Genomic DNA, 16,075 nt, shown 5'->3' with positions numbered 1-16,075 from the left:
TCATCACTTCTCAGTCATGCACCTTTCCTAAAGTTTTAAATAGATCTTTTTGAGTTACTCTTCCTTAATTTCCATTCACTGACAAAACAAAGATGTGAATTTTTTGTCTCATCTCTGCACATTATCACTAGCATCACTTGCACAAAAAAAAAGGTTCTTCTTTTGACATTGCATCTCTATAAATGGATTAAATGAGCTGTGAATATCAGCATTTAACCAATAAAAAGAGATCTTTATTTATTTAGAATGTATCAGATCTGCTTCATCTAAAAGTCTAATTGAAAAGGCTGTTCAGGTCAGCTGTGATATTAGAAGACAACTGAATCACATTTAATGCTGCTTAAAGGATGTGAATGGGCTGAAAGAAAAATTAAACCATGGCCATTAAAATTTAATTTGACTTAGTGAAGCCATTAACTTTTTTGTTTTATGCAGTGGCAAGCATTCTAAAAACATTTCCATATAGTTTAGAAACCTAGAAGTGCCAAATGGCTGACTCTTACATAGCAGAAATGATTGAAAGAGACCTTACAGGGCAAATCAGGAAAAAAAAAGCAAAAAGAGAAAAATTGCTTAAGTAACATTATTAGCTGTCATTCTCTTCTTCCTTCAGATATAAACTGTCTTCTGTTCTAGTAATTGCTCACTTTGCTTTTCATTTAACATTCAATTCATTTGGATATCAAATGAACATGACATGAAGATGTGGAAAGAAATAATCTATTTTTGAGACAATGCCCTGTCTTATTCTAGCAGTATACCTGCAATATGCTGCTTTGTCACCACAAGTTTGCCTTTGCAGTTTGAAAATTCCCCCCTTTTTGGTTTTTAGTCTCATTTTTTCCAGTTTAGCTTAAAAAGAAAAGAAAACATCAATACAAGAGACTTTGTTTAACAGTCCCAAAATAATACAGTGTGAGATTACATATCTTGCTTTATAACATCATTTCTATTGCTCTGGCTTACTTACTAGCAGTCACTGTCAGGCTTGATAGGAAACAGAAAACACTAAACACTGTAAAGGCTCTTACAAATGTATTCCAGAAGTAAAGGGGGATCATAGACACTGTAAGGCAGGGAGTTTTCTACATAGAGTGTAAAACTTCTGGCTTTGCAGAAATCAGCCAGCTCCATTTCCAGCTCTATGCTTGACCAACCACTTGAACTAGTTTTAAAGAGAGGCATGTAGCAAAATAGCATCCTTCTAATGAGCTAAAAAGTCTGTGAAAGTAGGAAAGGGTCAGGTAGTGTAGGGCATGTAAAAAACTTTGAATCAACATGTTTTGGAAAGACTTTCAAAGTATATGCCCTGCTGAGTGCTCAATTTTATTAAGTTTCATGGGTTCTTACAAAGTTCTTTTTGTCTATGACTCCCAAATACCTTATTCATCAGTTTCTACTTCATGATTCATTGTGGCTAATAATAGATGAAATGACTGGGAAAATAATCAAAGCTCTAATGACAAAAGGAAGTATCTGAATTACTCCAATAGATTATCTTTTAAATTGACTTGGCTAGTCATTAATTTGATTTTCTCCTTTCTCAACTTAATTTTTAATGGATTACAGAAAATTAAAAGCAGAAACTTGTGATGATCCCTGTTCTTTCCCAGCTGCAGTGCTTCTAACTCTTGCCAGAGAATATTTTTACTTGCAGTGTATCAATACCTCGAGTTCAAACATTTCTAATCCTTGGGAGTTTGGGAAGGCAAAGCTATTTTACTAAGCTTTAAAACCAGCCAGATCAGATTAGAACATCTCCAGGTTAAAACTCTCGTCCAAAGTTGGCTACAGTTTATCAGAGGAAAGGCTGTGCTCATGAATGATAGCCAAGCAGTCTCTCCAGTTTGTTGCTGGAATAATTGCTAGATTATTCCAGGATCTGCTTAAATTTGAGTGTGTGCAAACTACCATATCAGCTTGAATGTTCTGCAAGCAGCTTGCCTCACAGCTCCTTTATAGCAGATTTCTCCTCAAAAAAAATTTAAGTACCAGCATATAAAAAAAAATCTACTTCTTTTAACAGTAGTAGAAAAAAAGCCAGCAAAATTACAGTATTTGGACTTGAGTACCTGGATATGGTTTATATCTTCTCTTACCACAGTTTGTGTTTCAGAGTAAAAAACCCAAAGTATAAGTAGAATAAGCAATCTCTGCTTAGGAGTTTGCCTAAAATCTTACTGAAAGAATCTTTTGCAAAATTCATTCTATTAATTTAGCAAGTAAGTCCTTGCACTATTTTAATCCTAGATCTGAGGAGAAAGAAAATAATTTGTATAACAGCACTTCAAATACATTTACTCTGAGCACCTGAAAAAATTTGGTGGTATGTCAGGAATTCTAACCTCATTGCAGAACATTTACAGCATCCAAAAGAATACTGTTATTAGTAATATGCAATATCAAAAGGTCAAATGGAACTTTTTATCTGGATCAGAATTTGTGATCAGATGTTCTGTGATTTATCAAGAACTTCAGCCAGAATCCACATGACAAGCTTGATTAAATAAAGCACAAACTCTTGTGTATATTCCAGAGTTTGGAAAGTGTAATATTCTTCAGACATTGAATCTCACAGTGTCTCCTTTTTGAGCATGTGCCAGCACAGCTAGATAAATGTGATTCCACATGCCTTATAGAAGTCTTATTTCTGAAACGAAGGTGCCACAATAACCTTGGTTATTTATCACTGCATGAACCTGTAAAATAATCTCTCAAAGTGTTTCTTTGTCTCAGCTATTTCATCTTATCTCCAAGACTGAAAGAAGAGATATCTTTAAATTATTTTCTTGGTACAGAACAGGAAAGAGCAGAATCCTGTCCCGTGTCATTACTTTATGCATTCCTTTGCCTTGTAGGAAATGTCACTGCACACAGGAAAGAATTTTTTGCATTGTAATATCCAAAAGTATGGCAGTGGTGCCTGACAAACAGTTACCCTGTCCTTTGCTCTCTTCATTGCTTTTCTATTAATAATTCTTATCTACAAATGTTACAGAGTATCAAATCCTCACTTCCAAAAGATAATAAAAAATTCAAGCGAGGAGATAGTGATCTACACTCAGGTTCCTGTTAGGACAGAATTAACAATAAAAGAGACTGAGAATAAAACTTCCTTGAAGACTGATAAAGCATGGAAGAATTAACCTCTCATAAAGATAAAAAAAGACAAGATACACTAGTTATTCTTCATGATGCAATGCCCAAGACACTTGAACAGCTTCTTCAGAGCTGCAATGTGAAAACTTACCCAAAACAAAGCCTCTCCTTAATCTACTTCACTTTCTCTAAAGGCTAAGGTAGGAGAAGCCATCAAGAATGTGTCTAAGTAAATATTTGAGAAAGTGAAGAGTGAAATAATAATACTAAGAGGATCTCTAAATAATTTTTTTTAAAAAACGTGCCTGTGGATGATATGGTAACCATGTCCTCACATCATAGAGAAACAACTCTACTGCTGCAGAGCTAACCACAACTGTGTTACATCCAGCACAATAAAACTGAACTCTAATTTGTAAATAATTCATGAATCATATGGACAGAGCACACAGAAAACCATTCTGAAAATGCAGTTCTTTTATATACATATATATATATATATATATATATATATATATATATATATATAAAATATTCTTATCACTGTATGTAATTCTTATTCCAGATCCTTTTCTGAACTTCTCCAGCCAAATTTGGAGGCTGTGGGTCTGTGTATTGAGATATGAACAAATTTAGATCCCATCTTGGGGCAAAACCAAGTATGAGCAGCTAAATCAAGTTAGCTAAAACCCAGGATTTTACAGAATATCACCAGTGCATGGCAACCTTTTCTTGAAATTGCTCTGAAGCTATATACTAATATGGAACTAGAGGAAGAAAGGGAAAACCCCTCCAGTTCACTGCCATGAAACTTACTGTGAAGTTATTTTTCTACTTGTCATTATTAGTGACCCTACAACAATGCTAATATTACTATTAATGGCATTAACATACTGCTAACAGGAATAAAATATACTGTAACATGCAGTGATACCCACAAAATGAATTAATGACATTACTACAGAAATCACCTTAATTCTCTTCATGGAATAAAATTACTCTTTTAATATCCACAGGAAAAAAAAGTTGTCAGGTCCACAGTTTAACTCATTTAAAAGTTAAGACACATTAGCCTAAACTACACTCCTGCCTTGGATATAGCTGGGACAAGTGCATTATTTATCAGGGATGTTGCTTATTAGAATATGGGGTTTCTTCTCCCCATCCCAGGGCCTCTGTTTATGTAGGAAGGGATGCTTCACCCTCAGGGTCTTGTGTAACCTCTGAGGGGCTATTCCCCACCTCCAAATTTGTCTCATTAGCTCAAATCTCAAAATAAGAAAGTAATACAATGCCAATTCAAACAGACTTTGCATGGCAAATTCAGGCTTTCTAATAACATTGTCCATGGCATGATTTAAATTGCACTATCAGCATCTTTGATTCTGCCTTCTCTGCAGTCACCCTCCCCGACACCTTACCTGAATAGAAAATGAAATACCTTCCACACCATGTGGGTGTGATTTATTTTATAACTACAATTGCGCTATTTCTGTATTTCCATGCATTACAATGTTGCAATTTCTGTTTCAAAATGACCCAGATAAGTGTTGGAAAAGGCTGACAGAAAAAGAAAAACTCTTCCAACATCTCAATTGAAACTATACCCACTGAAACTCAAGAAATGTTTTACAGCAGTTAGTGAAGTGTTCCTGTAGGAATGCAATGAGGGATAAACTTATCTAGACTTCATTAATTTATTAGTTTCTGCTCCTGAATTATTTCAAATTAGAAAGATATGAAGGGTTGCCATCATGATTCTTTTATTTTTTACAAGACTAGGAAAATAAGCCATACAAAAGCCTAGAGGTGAAAGATGAATCAATCCAAAGAAAAGTCCATTAACAAGTTTGCTGGGATTTAAAATAAAACAGAACAAAACCTATTAGTTACTTTACCTTTGTACTATGCTTCTTAATTTTGATTTAAAGAATTTCTACATCATCTGATTTCTTGACATTTCAGGAATTAAAAGGAAAATATCTAGCAACACAATAAATATATCCATCCATGTGTGTATGTAATAGATTTGGGGAAAAGAATGTAACTTTCATCTCTACTTTCATCTTTCATCTCTATTAAATCTCCATAGCTGTAGGTCTCTATGGAAGTTCTGCTTGTTTTGATTCATCCAGTTCTGCATAGTAAGGTTTATGAGACTCCTGACTTTCAACTCTCCAATCAAAAATCTGGAGGAAAACAATCAACTGTTAATTTCTTCCCAAGTTATGAAACAGGAATACGAAGCAAGGCAAATCTGGATCCTGGAAAATCAGTATATCATTCAGGGCAATCGTGAGCTATTTTCCTTCTTATGTCAGCAGTGTGCAGAGTGTAGAATGAGGGAAATGTTTAAATGATACAGCTTGTCTATTTTATTAAAATATTTACATAATGATGAAAGGAACAAAAAATAATTTGTTAATTGAAAACTGTGAACTGCTAAGCTTACACAAACAGCTTGCTGAAGAGCATTCCCACTACAGGAGATGGGCAAAAAAGAGCAGACGTAGTCAACCATATTGCAACTCAGCAATTAAAATACAGGTGCCTGAAAGAGGTATCTCAATCCATCAAGTTATCTGCAAATCCTACACTGCAGCATTTATTTTCCATGGGCTGGTAAAATACCATTAGGACTGACATATTGAAACCTGTAGTTCAATATATTCTTGTACAGTTAAAGGCATGTAATTAGTATACAGAATTACACACTAGTAGGCATCAAGAGATACTTAAATAATTTCTCTTCTGCCTTGATACACCCATTTAGAGATACAAAAGCTTATTCTTAATAAAAAAGAGAATGACTATCACATCTCCCCACAACAATAAGCAAGACAAAAGGCTTTGATTTGATTTGTGAGAGTCAAACTTTGCAAACTATGCTACCAACCAAGCTCACAAATATATTACATTAGAAGAAACTGGAACTTTGCAGTAAATAACCTGTAAGGCTCTGACCCATCTGGATGTGTTAATCAATTACATCCAAGCTACCAACAACACAAGGTCTCTGGCTGCCCTGCATCAGTGGGGAGAGTCTCCTAAACAAAGACTCCTTTAAACAGAGACTCTCCTGAGAGACACCACATGTCTCTGAAATAAAGACTCACAGAATGATGACACTTGAGGTTTTGCACATAAAATTTCACCTTGCTCCTAAACCTTTGGTCAGGGTTCCTACTTAAGCCTAATGCTTCTTATTGACCACACAGGGTTATTGAAGTTATGTAGCTGGAGGCTATTAACATTCCTACAATAAATATGGGATATACAAGGAATAATTATGAATATCATTAAAAGGGACAAAGATGATAAAAATATTCAACACAATCACTGTACTGTAGAAATTATAAATTATATAAGGTCTTAATTTAGTACTGAATTGAGTCTGACCTATATAGGCTGACAATATTAAAACACACAGGTGATGCATTCATTAATATTCTTCTGTCTTGTGCTCTCATATCAGCTTTAGAGGCATGAGAGTCACAGAATTTTATGTTTTGAGTTTTATGAGAATAAGTATCTTTCAAAGATACTTTTATATTTAAAATTTAGTCAAAGTCTTACAAAACATCAAATTCAGCAGCAAGAGCTAGCACTGACTACATTTTTTTGGTATAAGAGCATAACACATAGAAAGAACAAGGAGGACATAATGGGGGACTGAGAATAGAGCAAAGAAAGCAGAACTCCTGAGGACCATTCCCAGTCTCAGTACTCTGTTGTGTGGCTGTAAGAAAGCTCTCAAGTAAGTGCTGAAAGAACGTATTTTTCTGAACAGCTTTGGGTTTGGTTTTGCAAAGCAAGACCAAAATTATTTGTAATAAAAATCAACCAGGAAAGGAATTCTGAGATCATCCCATCTATACAGATGTTAGTATATATTTAATTTAGTCAGTGCTTTATAGTCATTTTAGTAACTGTTTACTCCAAGTATACTTCTAACAGTACAAACTCTGCCTCAGCACATTTCAAATTCACGTGACTAAGATCTTGTTAAATCATCCCCCCAAAAAAACCAAACCAAGACTGCCTTAAGCCTGTTGTATCTTTCCTTCAAGCATGGCCTTACAATAGTCTCAGCCTTGGGAATTCAGATGCAGTAAAACTAACCATCTACAGCAATAAAAACCAGGAATCTGGGACTGTCATAGAACTGCTCTCCTGTTCAAAAAACAAACAAACAAACCAACAAACAAACCCACAAAAAATGTTGAAAACAAGCTCTGGTACGTTCCCACAAAGCTTCTTTGATTTTTCCAAGACACAAACATATTTTTTTATGCACCTGCCTAAAACAGAGTGACCAAGGGACCTCATTTTTTTTCACTCACCTCCTGAAACCACCAGTTATGGTAACTAAAGCATCTGGGAGAAATGTACACACAGTATTCTTGACAATCAAGGTCACTGCATCTGCTTCTGCCTTAGACACACAGCTAACAAGGTCCTCATAGTAAAGAAACCCTGGAAATCAAAGGGGAAAAGTGCTGATCACTCCACAGAAATACTAAAATATACACAGCATTATTCAAGGCCCAAATCACAGGGGGTGGGGGTAGCAGGGATCACAGGCCAGAAACAGCCTCCTTCTTCCCTCATCTTTGTCCTTAAGAGTTTGTATATATTTTTGTCATTATAATTTGTCAATGCGGCAATCACAATAATTGCTCCACTTTCTTAGGACCTGAATATTTATAAATTACTCTGACTTCCCTACTAGCTCCCATCAATGGCATTTTTGGATGTACTGTTTCAAAAAGTACTCTTCCCAAAATGATGGTGTTCTACACAAGAACAGAGCCTAGAAGTATGTGAAATATCCCAGCTATCTTCTTTCTGATCGCAGAGCCAGTGTTGAAAGTACTCAGTATGGCAGCTTGCCATAAAGAAAGAAAGAGGGACAAAAGAGCACAAACACAAGAAATCTGATCCAGGGGAGTCTGAGGTGATGAATTCAATGCAAAAATAAAGCTCCATTATTTTAATGTCACATTATAGAATATGTTTTCCTTAATGTAACTCATTTATTTTTAAATTAGTTCATTTATTTAGGGAAACAGTGAATACACACAAAATCTGTAGGGAAGGAACGTTATTCATGTGATCACATTCAACATTTTAAAGCTAAGATGTGCTAGGATTGCAGAAAAAAATTATATAAGTACTTTATTACAAGTCTAGATTTATCAGTAAATTAGGGCTGCCTTGAGGGAGACAGATCTCCTCTGAAAAGTAGTTCTGGGCTTTCCCAATTTTGTAATTTTTTCACAATCTGCGCAATAATGAACCATTAATAGTTTTGTGTATAAGAGATTTCATTTGGTATCTGTGCAAGCTATTTAAAAATATGCATATTCCTATGTTTTGAATGACACCATTTTTAATTAGGAGCTCCGCTGGTCCAAATATTTTTACCTAATAATTCAGTATTCACAAGACTGCAGCAAAAGAACAGATGCATAAATGAGCTTGCCTTCCCCTGTGATTCTGTTATCAAGTTCTTAGAGCACTGAGATACAAGTTTTTATGACACCTCACCTTACCTGCTTTCTGCATTTTTGACAGCTTCAGGGTCTTGTCAGCTTTTACCTCTTCCACAGTTCGCAAACCCATTCTGTACCATTTCTCAGATGTCTTCACTCCCACTCCAAAGACTGAAGTAAATTGCTAAGGTCAGTAGAAAAACATTTCAGTGTTGTTTTCTAAAGGAGCAGTGAATTAATAATAAGTAGGCAACTACAAAGTTTCTCAGGGAAAGCAATGGACAGAGTTAAGCCTGCACTGAAAACAAATAGCGTGATACAAACACACAGCTTCAGCTTCCCGTCTTTGCATGTCTTCATTCAACAGAGAACTGGTTTTATACATGGACATTTCTCATTAACATGAAACCCAAACAAAAATACAGCAGTAGTCCCAGCACCTTTATGCAATTTACTAAAATGTACACTTTTAACTAAGGTTTGAAATGAGGGTAGTATTCTTTATTTTTACTCCATTTCTTAATAGAGATCAAACAGCAACATTAGGTAGCTCGATTCCCTGACACTGACCAGATAGAACAAGAGATGCCACAAATTTATCTTCAGCATTTGACTGACATTAAGGCTTTGTGCTATATGCACTACCAGCTCTCAAAACAAACAAACAAAAAAGGTAAAAATAAACCAACTAACCAACCAACCAACAAAAAACAAACAAAAAAGTAAAACAAACAAAAAAACCAACCAAACAAAAAAAAACCCCAAAATAAAACCCAAAATCCACACATCCCCAAACAAACCAAAAAACTGACACACAAGAAAACCAGCCTAAAACACCCCAAAATCTACCAGTCCACCAGAAACTTTTGTGTGGTCATACTCCATCTATTTACAAAGTAATGTTGTTCACTAAGTTATTACCCATGAAAGGATGTAAAGCAGAAGCTGTAATCGTTATTCACTGGATTTCCATCTCAGATGAACACTGATATGAAAGAAGAGGGAAAACTTTCATGTTTGCCTAAAAGCTCGTTCTTTATGCTCAGTTTGTCAATACTGTAGCTCTCCACCTTGCATTGTACTTTTATGGAATTCAATGAGTAGCTGTGTAAGACATGAATAACTGCTCCTTTCCATTGAATCTACAACCTCTGAATTCCAAGCATGCCAGCTTTATTCTGTGTTTTTGTGAAGATATTAATTCCTTGGAAATAATTAAGATTTAAAAAGTGAAAAATTAAAATAATTGATAATATTAAATAGGAATTGCCCTACACTTTGTATATAATGTGTGAAATTACCTACTCTTTGTCTGAATCATGGGTGCTTATAAAAGGATATAATTTTTTAAATACTTAGATTGTTATCTTTTAATGTTTTTGCTAGTGCTGAAATATTTTCAAAAGGGTCTATTACTGGAAATTAAATTATTCTAGGAGACTTAATTAACACCGAGACAAAGAAAACTAAAGAAACTAGAATGAAAGAAAAAGGATTCTATGCACCCAAAGTTTTAGGGGAAAAAACCAAAACTGTGGTTTTTTTCTTCCTGTAATTTAGCATGTTTTTAGATGCTAGAGATGCTGCCAGCAGCGCAGCACAAGTAACAGGGAGCCCATTTCTTTTCAGTTGGTGAAACCAATTACACAAACTTACTCTCTGCAGCACCCACTTCTGTAAGACAGCAAACTGACCCTGTCAGTTCATGTCCCTACATCTAAAACATTGACTATAATTTCATTCAGCCTATGGTCCTGGGGCCAGCAGTGATCTTTCAAGCCATGATATGTGAAGCAGCAAGTACCAGGACTATGCTAAACAGTAAAATCTAAGAATTCACTAATATGAGATTCTTCTTAGAATCTCATTAAAAAATCAGTGGAAACAACTGCTAACAACTAATTTAGACAAAATGTTGAGATGCATGCTCATATAAGAAGTAGGGCCACATAAGCTTGTTGTAATTTTGCATGTGAAACAAGTCAAAGCATATTTGAAGGTATTTTGTCTCCTGATAGGTTTTATTCTAATCTCCAAGAGATTTTCTTAAACCCTGAAGATTTAATAGCTGTTCCTCAATCGTGCTGTAATACAATCATGCATTAATAAGGAAGTCTGCTTCTTGAATCCTGCTATACATGTGAATTTACACCTCTTTTTGAATACTGCTAGAGATGGCATTAACAGCTCTGAACACCTTCCATACCTGCATTGTAGGTCAGAGAGAATGGAAGAGCCTTTGAGTAGCTGAAGCAAAAGTGAGTGATGCCAGGGAGAATTAAACAGTCCCTTATGTTTTACTCTGTTTTAACTTTTTTGAAGACAGAGGGTATTTATAGAGATCAAAATTGCAGATAATTTTTTTTTAAATGTTTGTTCATCTTACATGTTTCCTATGGAGAATTTCATAAATATTTCAGTAATGGGAACTGCAGTACTTATGGGGTTTAGATCCCTGCACCTATAAAGCTGTGTGACTAAGACTCTACAATGTGCCTAGGGAAGAAACAGCTCCAGTCCTCCTACCTCACACAAAAGAGAATTACAATAGATCTGAGTCATCTTCTTCACCTGGTATTTTCTAAACTCCAGAATAAAATGAAGTCATTTTAAAACTATGAACAGCTGAGACAGAAATGAAACAAACATCACATTAAACTTGTAGCAAAGAGTAAGTTGCATTACAATACTTCAGAGCAACTATGTATACTTGGCATTAATTAAAAATACAAAGATATTTTACATTATTCCTAATCCCGGTTTCCCAATTTCCCTTTTTATTCAAGACCTATCTTTCTTTGTACTTGATATTGGTTGTCCCTTTATAATAACATTGATGGCTTTGTCCAAGTTCTACCAAAGGGAGGGCAATTTTTAACAGAAGCAAAAAAACTCAAGGGATTTACCTTAAATGCGTTGTATCGCTCATCATTTAACACTTCTTTAACTCTAGAGCTCTCTCCTTCTTCAATAATCTCCTAAATGAAGAAAAACATTACTTATAAAAAAATTAAAAATCTATTTTAGGATTTTACTACAATTATAAGATTTAGTGAAATAACCTAAAATCAAGTTTTATCAATATTTATTAATCAATAAAGAGAACCCCTAGCAAGCATATTGTTTTATTCCCTTGGATCAAATTCTGCCACCCTTCTAAAGAAAGAAAATTACTGAAGGATGAAGGAGAAACTGGAACCACAGAATAAATTTCACAGTCCTTACTTACTCATAAATTTACCCAAGGATGAAGTAGAAACTGGGACCATGGAATATATTTCACAGTACTTATTTACTCATAAAGTCACAGCCAGAAAGCAGTTATTTATCACAAGCTATCAATGACTTGTCCTGAAAATTAGATTTCATTATCTGGTTACATTTTCTACTCTCAAAAGTAAGAGCATTGGAAGAACAAATATATTTTTTCTGGAGTGTACATTTCTTTTAGTCTTTCTGATAAAAATTAAAAACAAAACTAACAAAGAAAACCACCAATAGCACCCCAAGAAACCATCCTATTTTCTGTGGGATCACGATTGCTATCCCAGCCCCCACACAGAAGGTACTAAAAGCACTTCAGAGGCTGCATTCTTAACTGGTGGAATGGGGAAATGAGGAGCCAGAGCAAAGCACAGCACTCAGCAATGACCCCTGAGCAGCTGCCTGCTGGAACAGCAGGACTCGGAGGTGTGGGTCCTGAAAAGGCTAAGAACTAAAGAAAAATGCAGGGAATACTCCAAGTTCCAGTAGGAATGTAGAGTTCATCCATCATCTGGCTAAAAGGTTCTGCTATAACTATATATAACTTGCTATAACGTAGCAAGGTAAGATTTAACATTAAAGTACTAAAATATTTACCACTTCCACAAAAACTCTATTTCTAATAAAGCATTCAGGTGAGTAAAGTGATGTTGCCAAGGGCAGAAGTCACATGAAGAGAACTATTAACAGTTTAACTGTTGCATCCAAATCAGAGTGAGCCCTTAGAAATTACATGCAAAACTGATACTGCTTTATTTATTCCCTTGTATTTATTCACTTGTTACCCTCCTTCCTAAGAGTGGGGGTTCCATGACAGAGCCTTGTGTTATGGCAAAAGGTTTCCAAAAATCATTTCATTCTTAGAAGAATGGATAACACATTGCTGTTACAGGAAATGCAGAAGGTTTGTACACACACAAAGATGTACCATTGCTCCTCTCCACAACCTGTAAATTCTGATCTGCAACAGAATCAATTGGCAGATAATTCAGAAGTACATTACCTCAATGATATCTCTGACTTGGTCTCCCATGCAGGGCAACCCCTGTATATCTTTCATTCTGGTTACTGAAAATGGAAGAGATTTCAGCAAAGAAGCTGCCCTTAAAAACTCCAGGCAGAATATTTCATTTTCTTTGAACTCATAATTTTCAGCCATTACCTCCAAGGCATCCTGGGAGAGGGGGAGGTAGAGGAAAAAAAAAAAAAGTTAGAGTTTAATAAAAGCTTAAAATATTCAGTATTCTCCTTAGAAAGGTTACTTTGTATGCCAATTCAAGAATTACTTCTTTACACTACATTAAAAAGAGTTCAATTTAAAAAAGCAGACCAATTTTCTAGCAACTTGAAGTTTTCCAGGTATCATAAAAATGATATTTTAAAGCCAAGCTTGAAAACCTTTCATGATGTTTGCCTTCTGTATTCTGTGTGGATCTTATAAATCAGGGTCAAATAGAGCCTTAGTTTTTAGAATTATGCCCAACCATAAGTAATTCAGCAGATCAGCATGTAACATCTTCATTTTCAGACACAACCAAATAGGAATCTGTGGCAATACTGGAAACCTCCTTCACCTTTTTACATGTAGCCGTGCTTCTGCTTCGTAATTTAGGGAACAAATTCTCCTTCTCCTCATTTTTCAGATGTATAACCTTGCAAATAGAAACACATTTTCTTTATGGCTCTTTATGGTTTGGTTTATTTAACATTGCACTCAAAAATACCTGATGAAGGTCCATATAGTTGGTTTTTTCCTAAATGATCCATATGAGGTCTCTCTCCCACACAGAATATATTAAAAAATATTTATATTAATAGCAGAGAATTTTAGAAATGAAATGCAGGGAACAGACCACACAGTGGTGTAGCAGAATTTTGTTGCTTTCTTACATCTGTCTCTAAATCTTTTGCAGTAGCTAATTATTGGATTTATTCAGCTGTTCTTTTTTTTCCCACATTTATTTAGTTGACAGATTATGTTGTAAGTAATTACACACTTTTTGGAAAGACAGGCACATTGTAGTTTCCATTTAGAAAGAGAAATAATACAGAAAAAGATTAAACTACCAGTTTGAGGTCATGAGCAACATGGATTTATCCCAGTTTGTATATGGAAGAAAAGACACAGCACAGAAAGCACTGCAAAGCAAATGGGGAAATACATTTTATAAGTGGGAAAACAGGACTCAATGTTTCCTCTGCTGTGTGGTTCTCTGGATGCTCTCCCAAGTTCTCACCTTTTTTATTCTTTATCAGCTTCAAAGGTTCTTTCTTACTTTGGAACAGAATATGCTAATTGTTGCTTCAAGTGAGATTAACAGTTCAACTCACAAAACTAAGATTACTTTTGATTTCTTTTTCTTTCTTTATAATTTGTACACATAAGTACTCAAGAAAGCAGTGTTTGCCAAGAAATTTCTTACTCCAGTTAATACTAAAAGCATTAATCAGGGGCAGAGGTAAAAAGATATAATTGATACATTCTTGTTTAAATAGCCTATACTGATAAACACAGCCAGAAAAGTGGTTCCCAAAAGCAGCTGCTCAGCAGCATGTGTTAATAATGGCAGAGACTGGCAAAGCCATCATCTTGATTAGAGAGCTCAGAAAGGCCCGGGATGTTTTTTCTCACTCCTGAAAAGCAGCTTCTCACACGCACATCTGAAGTGTTCTACACTGAATAATCAGCCCTTGTGATAATTGTGTCTGCATATCCCAGCACCAGCCCTGCTGCACAGAGGTGTCAGCCCCTTCCCACTGCCAGGAGGGCAGCTCTCAGAAAAGCTGTGTCACCATCACTGCTGAAAAATACAATCACATGAAGCATTTCACTCAGAGGCTGTTGATGGTCAGTGAGAAAATATAATCAAAGCATTTTTATTATTCTAGCTTACATTTTTCAGTGTTTTCCTGCCTTTGTGAAGCTCATTAAGCTGTTTAAAACAAACAATTAAAGAGTATTGAATATTCCTTATTCTCTGTGCAAAAAAAAACCACATTGCCTGCAAATCCTGCAACTAATTACAGGAGTCTTTTAACATAAAACTGCTTTTAACATTCTTTTTAAAAAACATTTCTTTATTTAAAAAAAGACAGCAACTGGACTTGCTGTCTATTAAACAATATAGCTGATATTGAGTCATACTCTAGAGGGGAAAAGCATACAAAAATCTAATATTATTTAATAAAAATCTACAATCCAATAGATCTCTGGTGAAGTCAACTTATGGTGATATAAAAAGGAAAGTTATTGACCATTTATTCTAAACTATTATATGTCTTACATGGGGCACCTCACCTTCACTTTATCAATCAGATCAATATTCAATTGTTTAAAAAGTACCTGTTTAAAAGGAAACTAAATTTCCAGAGATTTCCAGCACATGAGAATTTCATTGTCTTCAGAGTATTCTGTAGGGTCTGCTCTAATTAAATATGCAACAGAGCTGGGCTACATTTCAGTTCTTCAGTTATTGAAAATTTTACTAGTCTCTGAAATTGTGGAATGTTTGTTGGTGAGACTTGGACTATGCAAACATGTGGGGTTTAAGTGCACTTCCAGATTCCAGTGGATCAGATCCAAGACCCACTAAGATTTTGCTGAATTGTGTTAAAAATAAGAAAGGTGACAAATGTAGACAGGAATTCTGACTCCCATTTAATATCTGGTATTTAAGAACTAATAAGATAAAATATCATTAATATCATCAAAGGTACCAGTAATCATCTTACATGTGCAAAAAATGCAACTACAATACTACAAATGCAAAAATCACTCATGCGAAACCAACAAAAAGTGCAAGATTCTCAACTAATATGTGAGAATGATTCTCAGGAAAAAAAAAATAATAATCAGTAAGACCATGCTACTTTCTGTCTGCTGAACAGCTGACCCAATAACATTCAGCATGATTATCAGAGAACAAGTCATGCAGAAAAGCAAAGCAAATTAATGGTCCCATGTGCTATTTCATACTATTCTCAACAACACTTTCAGAGCTGATCCATTGCTACTTGCAAAACTGTCTGTAATAAACTCAGTTTAAAACTCTTCTAGAACAGAAATCACAAATATTACACAAAACCCCCATATTTTAAATCTTATCTGTTTCGTAAAGAATTTATTACAGCTTCATGGAGAGGGCACCTGTCTTACAGCCATGCCTACACTCACAATTTTGCTGTGAGACCTTGAAAAGCTGCTCCACACCTCCCTA

At 35.1% G+C, this 16,075-nt stretch overlaps 1 protein-coding gene across 1 annotated transcript in view; it reads right to left on the bottom strand.

Annotated features, from left to right (window-relative positions):
- The window catches only part of DNTT (DNA nucleotidylexotransferase), a gene marked incomplete at both ends in the record, with an annotated part of 76,513 nt that overhangs the window by 45,358 nt on the left and 15,080 nt on the right, over positions 1-16,075 (bottom strand). Inside the window, 4 exons of the mRNA XM_084209892.1 lie at positions 7,443-7,575; positions 8,655-8,778; positions 11,501-11,572; positions 12,862-13,032. Of these exons, the coding sequence (XP_084066018.1) occupies positions 7,443-7,575; positions 8,655-8,778; positions 11,501-11,572; positions 12,862-13,032 (500 nt within the window). The remainder of the gene's footprint in view (positions 1-7,442; positions 7,576-8,654; positions 8,779-11,500; positions 11,573-12,861; positions 13,033-16,075) is intronic.

This window comes from Fringilla coelebs (assembly GCF_963513975.1).
Source record: "Fringilla coelebs genome assembly, chromosome: 8".
Taxonomy (NCBI): Eukaryota; Metazoa; Chordata; class Aves; order Passeriformes; family Fringillidae; genus Fringilla; species Fringilla coelebs.
The sequence above is the reverse complement of the archived record's forward strand: the minus strand, read 5'-3'. Positions and strand labels throughout refer to the sequence as shown.